The sequence below is a fragment of the Agelaius phoeniceus genome, chromosome 15, assembly GCF_051311805.1.
Source record: "Agelaius phoeniceus isolate bAgePho1 chromosome 15, bAgePho1.hap1, whole genome shotgun sequence".
NCBI classification, from domain to species: domain Eukaryota; kingdom Metazoa; phylum Chordata; class Aves; order Passeriformes; family Icteridae; genus Agelaius; species Agelaius phoeniceus.
In genome coordinates, this window is record NC_135279.1 from 4,607,715 (window position 1) to 4,615,960 (window position 8,246).

The 8,246-nt window shown below is 40.8% G+C and overlaps 1 protein-coding gene across 1 annotated transcript in view; it reads left to right on the top strand.

The window, feature by feature from the left end:
- CLINT1 (clathrin interactor 1) overlaps positions 1-7,654 on the top strand; it is a 46,749-nt gene extending 39,095 nt beyond the window's left edge. The window contains exons 9-12 of the mRNA XM_054642801.2: positions 1,402-1,479; positions 4,090-4,385; positions 5,009-5,213; positions 5,968-7,654. Of these exons, the coding sequence (XP_054498776.2) occupies positions 1,402-1,479; positions 4,090-4,385; positions 5,009-5,213; positions 5,968-6,308 (920 nt within the window). The 3' untranslated portion in view covers positions 6,309-7,654. The remainder of the gene's footprint in view (positions 1-1,401; positions 1,480-4,089; positions 4,386-5,008; positions 5,214-5,967) is intronic.
- Positions 7,655-8,246: the final 592 nt, after the last annotated feature.

The window sequence follows — 8,246 nt, forward strand, 5'->3', positions numbered from 1 at the left end:
TGTTAGGGAATTTGAAGAAATTCCTTAACTTTGTGTGAAGTTGTTTCCCTCTTGAAAAGGTGTTGAAAGAGTTTCTGTAGTGCTGTATCTGAAAATTCAGAGAGCATCCTTGCATTCTCTGCTCATGTTTTATGTCCTGCACTACACGCTCAGCAAGAAGACATTTCCCCTTGGAAGAACTGTCGCCTTCCTGGCAATGTCTACAGTAAAATAACATTAAAAAGAAATACAAGTACACATGTATTAGGAAGTGAATGGTTCCTTTTATTACTGCTGGCCATTTATTAAAAAAGAGATGGTTCTGGTTTAATTAACCCAGTTGAGAGCAGCAGATGGGGCAGAATGTCTTGCAGCGATAAGACAATTCCGAAATGGCACCAGATGTTGGAAGCTGTCCCTGGTGGTGTTTGAGTGCAGCACAGATGTTCCAGTCCCACCTGGCTGCCTCCTAAGCACTGCAGGCTAAGCAGCTGTGATGTAACCTATATAATGTATGCAGAACACTAAAAGCAAAATAATTGAACTGCTGCAGCTTCTTCTGAGGGTGGGACTGCTTGGAGGTGAAATCTTTAAGGACAAACAAATAAGGTCAACTTCTTGGCTTCCTCTGGTCAGTGGAATACCTGCTTGAAAACAGTACCAACCATAACTAGTGATTTTTATAACTTTTCTGAGTTTATTTTAAGAATCAGCTTTTCAATATGGTTCTTAAGTCTTCTGCTTTTATACCTTGGCCAAATCTTTTTAGTGAAAATTTGTTACTATGCTATATTCAGAAGTCAATAATTTATATGCTGTATACAAGTGTCTGGTTGGAAAACTTAATGTTCTTGCTGTAGAAAGGAAGCAAACTTATAAAAAAATGAACACACATGGAAGCTCTGTCCCTGAAATCCTAATTCAAGATCACTGCAGAATCATTCATGCTTTAAGTAACACAAAAACTAAATATAAGGTGACATGTAATTTTTCATAAGGAAGCATAATAAATTAACTTTTATACAATAGAAATGGTTGGCCTTTTTATATTATGCTTCCAGATTTTTAATTTTACAAAGTGCCAAGCTGGTAGCATCACTCCCCAGTTAAAAACTTGTTAATCTTTTTAATATCTCTGAATTTATTTTTAGAGGTGACAAAAACTTGCATGTTTTAGTTCTTCCCATGGAAAACAAAACTGCAAGATCTGCAAGGCAGTTGGAAATAATCCAGTTTATTGTTGCTCAGGCTTGTATAAACACAGTGTGGGGATGAACAGGAAAACAGAGCTGACTTGGGGAGCAGAATCAATAAATGCATCATGTCAAGTGCAGAACAGCTTTTCTTCATAAATCCCACATGCAGTTGTTGCAATGGATCTTTGCACAGTCCTGTAACAGCTTTTGGCTTCTCTGTTCCTAGGTGGATCAAGTGACCCATTTGGAGGATTTGCTGATTTTAGTTCACCTGCTGCTTCAGCGAGTTTCCCATCATCACAAGGTAGGATTGATGTAGGGATTGCAGTGCTGCTGAAGGGTGGAAGGAGGGCAAGAGATGCCATGTGGCATTATTGAAAGTCCCTTCCCTTTCCAGGGTAAAGTGTGTGTGTAGCTGGACCACAAGTGCTCTGGGAGGAAGGAAGATGCAGCCTGGCTCAGTGCATGTGCAGACATTTTACCTGCAGACAGACAAGCTTATCAGGAGACATGGCCACCATCTGAAAAGGTTTCCCTTAAAATTGGACTAGAAATCAATAAAATATGCTTGGAAACCTCCTAAAGTGATCCATTTTCCTTTGGTGGAATCTTTGTGGGATCTACAGGGTTGCAGAAAACCCTGGAGTGGGGAGAGCTGGCTGTCCTTTGTGAAGTTAATTTGAGCAATAGTGATGTTTGTGATGAGGGGTTCTCAGCCAGGGTGCAGGATCAGGGACAAAATGAGGAAAGAACAGCAAATCGACCTGGAGGGAGCTTTTAGTCAGCATGTTTCCAACTCCTCCTTTATTTTGCTGTGCTGGGAAGGCTCTGCTGGGCCTGGGTTAGTTAATAGACCTTCAGTGTACTTGGTAGGAAAGAACTGCTCTGGTTTTTTACGAGCTTCCACAGTCAAACCCAAGATGTTTTGCAAACACAAAGCTGCCCACTATGCAAATAACTCCTGTGTTAATACAGTCTAAATTGATATAATCCTTTATCTGCATTAACATGATTAATCTATTCCAATCACCATTATGCAAGGGACAAGGAGTCCTGTGAAATTATTAATCATTCCTGAACAGTGTAAGCCCCTCTAGAAATCTTTGCCTTCTTGATTAATCATCTTTGAAGTCCTACTGAAGGGGCAAAACCTCCTCCCTTTTACCCCCTCTTCCATTATTGGTGCTCAATGCACAGGTCTGAACACAGAAGGAGCACACTCAGCATTTACTTATCTATCAGGAATATTTAAAGTAGGTTTTAATTTTTAATATGTAATACTAATTGAAACATTCTAATATAGTGCCTCTTTGTGAGGAAGATCAAAGCAAATGTTCTAGTAAGGCCCTGAGCTAATGAATATTAGCCCACTTCATGCACTGAAGTTGTTGGCAATACTTGGATTTTGTGAACAAATTTACTCTTCTGCTTTTCTTTAAATTGTAATGTATTGGTAAACAAACATGACTAAAGGTTGAAGGTGTATGTTGATAAATATTTACAGGAAGTGTTAAAGACTGCTGCAGTTACCCATGAGTGGGTGGAATACATTATGGAAGCAGCCATTGCATAGGGCAGGAAATAGAAACTGGCACTGGATTCATCTGCCCCAGCTCTATGTGTTTGAGTCTTTGTTCAGTCAGCTAAAGAAATCCAAGAGATTATTTAAATGTTCACCAGCACTCAAAGCTCATTTCCTATGGCAGTGCTGTTGTTTGTGATGTAGCTGAAGTACCAGAAGTGAATCAGTAGGAGAATCAAAAAGCTGAGCTGGCCAGTGGCCCAAGCTCAGAGTGTGATTCACTGTGTAGCCTGTGAGCTGTTTAAATGGTGTTGCTTTATATTCAGCATCTTCTCCAAATGCTGTTTGAAGCTTTTCTGCCCCGTCAGTGCTGTGAATCAACAGTTTCCTTGTTAATGGGGAAACAGGTGTTTTGAGGGAGGAACATCTCCTCCTGTTTGACTCCAAGGTTTGACACGCTCTCAGTTCACTGGTTTGTGTCACAACATCTGTGGTGATGCTGAGGTGCCCTTGCAGGTGTCTACAAACAGCTCGTGCTGTTGGCTCTGCCTTCACAGAGAAATACAGAGAGAGAGCTCAGAGTTCTGTGTTCTGATTTAAAGATTGTCTCCAAAAACTCGAACTATTGAAATGGAACAGTGTTTAAGTGATGAACTACAAGAGTTCAGCAAAGCTGCTGCTGAGAGAAATGATTGATCCAAGACTGAATTTCTGCTTCAAATCAAGGCATTTAGTTCAGGAATCAAATTTTAAAAACCTAATGTGTTTTATGTGAGCACTCCATGGATGGGAAAAGCTTATTCCTTATCACCTCAAATAAGCTTTTCCTGGCAACCTGCTCTCAAAGTTCTGAGTTTTATTCCCCTCAGTGTAGTTTTATATGAAAAGATACCGTTATATACAACCAAATTTGGATGTAGTTGTCTTTATTATGATGGAATTTGCTTTATCCAGTAGCTTGTTCCTTACAACTTCTCTCTCTGCAAATACCAGAATGCCAAGATAAAAGGTTGATCAATATTATCCAAGTTCTCAGTGTTGTTCTGACTGTAGTCTCTAGTCTACCCCAAGTTATCTTCCAGTTGTACTTCAGCTGAAACAAACCTGTCCCTGCTTGCCTGGCATCCACAGGTGACATCTTACCAAACATCTTCTACTTTCTGTGTACGAGTGTCTCATGTTTCCTTTCATACCTTGTTAAAATTGTTGGAATATTCATGAGAGGGAGTGATGTCCAGATGGAGGTTCTACCTGCAGATGTTAATCTGGACGGACACAGATCAGCTCTCATTTGTTTCAGTTCATGGAATATGGCATTTGCTCAGTGCCTTTCTCTAAGTCTTGTCTTTCTTCTCTGTCTTCCTTCCTCCCACACTGTTGCCTTTTCTTCAGGTACAGCAACAAGTGGAAATGGAGACTTTGGTGACTGGAGTGCCTTCAACCAAGCTTCTCCTTGTGCCAGTGCTTCATCTGGAGAGTTCTTCAGCAGCACAGCACAGCAGCCAGCTCTAGAGCTCTTCAGTGGCTCACAGCCAGCTCCGGGCCAGCCTTCAGCTGCTTCCAATTCTATGGATCTGTTTGATTTGATGGGACCCTCTCAGACAACCATGACTTCCTCACAAAGCATGAATTTCTCCATGATGAGTTCCAATTCCATGGGTGTCAGTTTACCCATGTCCAGGTCACAGGTATGCTGCTATTGCTACAGTTTGCTAATGACCTTCTCCTTAATCACATCTTTAAAAGTGAATGCATTCCTCCCCTGGACTGCATTAGGCCTGGTCACTCAGATGGGATCAGCATTTTGTCAAAAATGTTTCAATTGCATCCTAAACAGAAAAGTCTCTTCTTGAAGATGGGCTTCATTCCTCTAGGAAATGTAACTGCTTTTTTGGAGCAGTTGAGTTTGGTAGTGTAAGGCCATTCTCCACAGAATGTTACAGGTTTCCAGCCTCAAGTAGGTGGAGGTGAGGACTGGTCTGTTCTCCAAAATACAGAAGTGCCTGCTGCAGTGGGGAGTGGTTTGGAAACTGTAAGGGATCAGCTTGGTATTAGGAGGAAAGAATCAGCATGTTTGAGTTCAAAACTTGGCTGCTGCTGGTCACTGTCACTCCACATTGATGTGGGACTTAACCTCTGCTTACAAATACTCTTCTAATCTAACTGGAACGGCACCTGGCAGCCCTGCTTTGGAAGAGATAAAGTTCATGGGTTTTATTGTCTTCTGTGGAAAACTAAATACTTGTTGTTCAGTCCTATTTCTTACCAATAGATTGTTTCAAGTGAATCCCAACAAACTTTTCTTTTTTAGCCTCTGCAAAGCGTGAACCCGATGATGCCGAAGCCTAACTCCCTTTATAATGCAAGGACAGAGATGGTCCAGAAAAATGCAAGCAAAACTCTACCCTCAACTTGGTCAGATCCCAGTGTAAATATCAGTTTGGACAATTTAGTACCTGGGATGCAGCCTTCCAAACCCCAACAGCCATCGCTTAATACCATGATGCAGCAACAGAGTAAGTGATCATCGCACTCTTGTGCACACTGAGCCCTGTCTGTGTTCCATAGGCTGTCCCTGAGATCCAAGTCTTCTGTCCATTTACTGTTTTCCTTCCTTTAGTCACACTTGTTTCCTAAACCACAGTGACATTGTGACACAAGTGTTCTTTAAATGGAGATTGGTGTGTCAGGAGGCTGTGTGTGTGCAGGTTCTGCTGTAGAGCTTGCACCATGGCTTTATCTTGACTTTGGGCTTCCTAATCTTGAGAACTTCTCTAGAATATTTATCGGTATACAATGACTTTCATACCTTCTGTGGAAGCTTTCTGAGTCTTCATGCAGAAAATAGGGAAACAAGTGCAACAGAATCATAAAATCATTAAGGTTAGAACAGAATCATAAAATCATTTAGGTTAGAACAGAATCATAAAATCATTAAGGTTAGAAAAGGCCTCAGGGTTTGCTGAGTCCAACCTGTGACCCATCCCCGCCTTGTCACCCAGCCCAGAGCCCTGAGTGCCACGTCCAGTGGCCTTCCTGGGACACCTCCAGGGATGGGGACTCCAGACATCCCTGGGCAGCCCCTTCCCATGCCTGACCACCATTTCATTGAAGAAATTCCTCCTGGTGTCCAAACAGGAAATAGCTGCAGGCCTGGCCATCATATCCATGTTCACAGAAGTGACCACATGCGTTCCTTAAATCACATGAGCTCCTTTGCTATGAGCAGGTTCCACTCAATGATTTTTGTGCTCTTTCTCTTTGCTGCAGATATGCAACAACCGATGAATGTGATAACGCAGAACTTTGCAGCTGTGAACCTCAGCCCCCAGCCCAGCATGATGCCCGTGAGGGCGCAGAGCAGTGCCCTGCTGGGAGGGCCCGTGGGGCTGGCAGTGCCCGGGGTGATGTCAGGCACCATGGGCATGGCCTCCATGGCCCCTGCGCCCTTGATGAACCAGGGAATGATGGGCATGAACATGGGAGTGCCGGCCACAGGAATGGGCACAATAGGAATGGGGGTACCCAACATGGCTATGGCCTCTCTGACTCCTGGGACTGTACAACCCAAGCAAGATGCCTTTGCAAATTTTGCCAATTTTAGCAAATAAAGATTGTAAAATAAATAAATAAGATGAGATTAAAATAAAATAAATGGGCAGACCGAATGAAGGATTTTTAGCTGCACAAATATAGCTGGGGAAGGGATGGGAAACACTGATCAATTTTTTTTTCTTTATCAGTTAAAGTGTCTACATAAAGAACCAAAAGCTATTTTCTAAGTGTTGAAATAACTAGTGTTCAAATTCTGGAGAGGTCAGAGATTCTTCTAAGGAATGTGTTGGATGATTTTGCAAAATAATTTGTATTAAGACCATCAAAAAACCTTTCCTACGTAGAAGAACCAATTTTAACTTTGAGACTTGATGGAAGACTGGATTGGGGACTGGGTAAAAATGTTTGAATCTAATTTTATACTTTTCTTTTTCTTGAAGAGCTTTGACTTTCTTTTCCCCCTCTCCCTGATCGCTTTGTCATAATTGGATCATTCCTTTTACTACCACTGAGTCCACAATTGTGAAGTCACTCAAGTACTATGATCAGTTTTTTATAAGAATATATATTTTTGTCCAAAAATGGCTTACATATGTGACTGTGGCTAGTTCAAAGGGACCTGGAATGTATATATACTTTTGCTAATGTTCCAGCCACACTGCTGTATTACCCAAATTTTTATTGTAAAAATTCTCTCTCAGCAATTTGGTGATCAACAGATTTTTGGGGTCTTAACCTGCTTCTAATGTTACAACTGATATCCCGTGCAAGTCTGGGAGAAGCTTTATCCAAGACAGCTGGAAGGTTTCCTTTCAGAAAACTCCAGAAAATGCACTCTTGGAGTTCTTTTCCAGTGGCACTTGGCATCCTTTGTAGCACCAATGTCCCTGAGGAGCCACTGGTTTAGGGCATCAGCAGCAGGTGAATCACACTTCAGTGATGTAAATTTAGAATCTAACTTAATCCAATGGCATTGGATCCTGACTTTTATACAACACTTGGTGATTCTTTTGTGTAAATATGGCATTAGCAGCTGTGGAATCCAATAGAGGAGTAAAAAAATATATATATTAATAAAGGAGACCTGTAGCAGTCAAAGATTTTACTGATTTACTGAAAGCAAAAGAGTGAATTAAGGTTTTGGGGGGTTTTGTTTTTCCTTCTGTAATTCTGCATTTAAGTTCACATGAATCAAGATTTTAGAATCTGGAACACAAAGACATTGTTATATTCACAAGCTGGGAATATTGTTAAGAATAAGCACTATACTATAGGTATGAAATTTATTGCCTCCCTTTTCTTATGTTGGATTTCTTTTTTATTATTAAATTGATAAAACTTTGTTTCCATTGTATTCATAATGTTCTGTTATACATAACATTAAAATGTTCATTAAAATCAATGTTGGGCTGCTTTTCCTTTCATTCCATTTGACGTTTATGAGAGCATTTGGGAAAAAAAAATAATTATAATTTGGGCAAAGTAATTTTTATAAATAATTTAAAATTGTTTAATGACTTCTTATCTGAAGCCTTTCCTATCTGGCTCTACCGTTAGGAATTAAAAATGAAGCAGGCAAGATATCCTGACCCGCTCCAGCCTTGCTAATGCTCCATCTACAACATTTCTAATTAGGCAGAAATTCATGTACTTCAGCTAAGTGGTAATGAAAAGTGATTCATTTGCTGAATAAGAGATGAGAGTGAGTGTAATTAGCTGACTGCGGTTTTTAATCTTTCAACAATTCAATGTGTTTAAATTAGTTTCAAAGAATAGGAGCTTTCAAGTGTTGTTACATCAAAGTAATCAAGGCAGCCTTCAACGGCTGAGTAGGAGAGATGGCTCTGGTTCCTGTTCTGAAACCTTTACACTTATTTGGAATAATCATCTTCAAACCCTCTCGTTGGAACAGATGGGAAGGCTCAGACTGGTTCAATGTATGCAGAATTGTGGTGGGAAGGAAGCTCCTTCCAGGGCTGGGAGATGGGACTGGG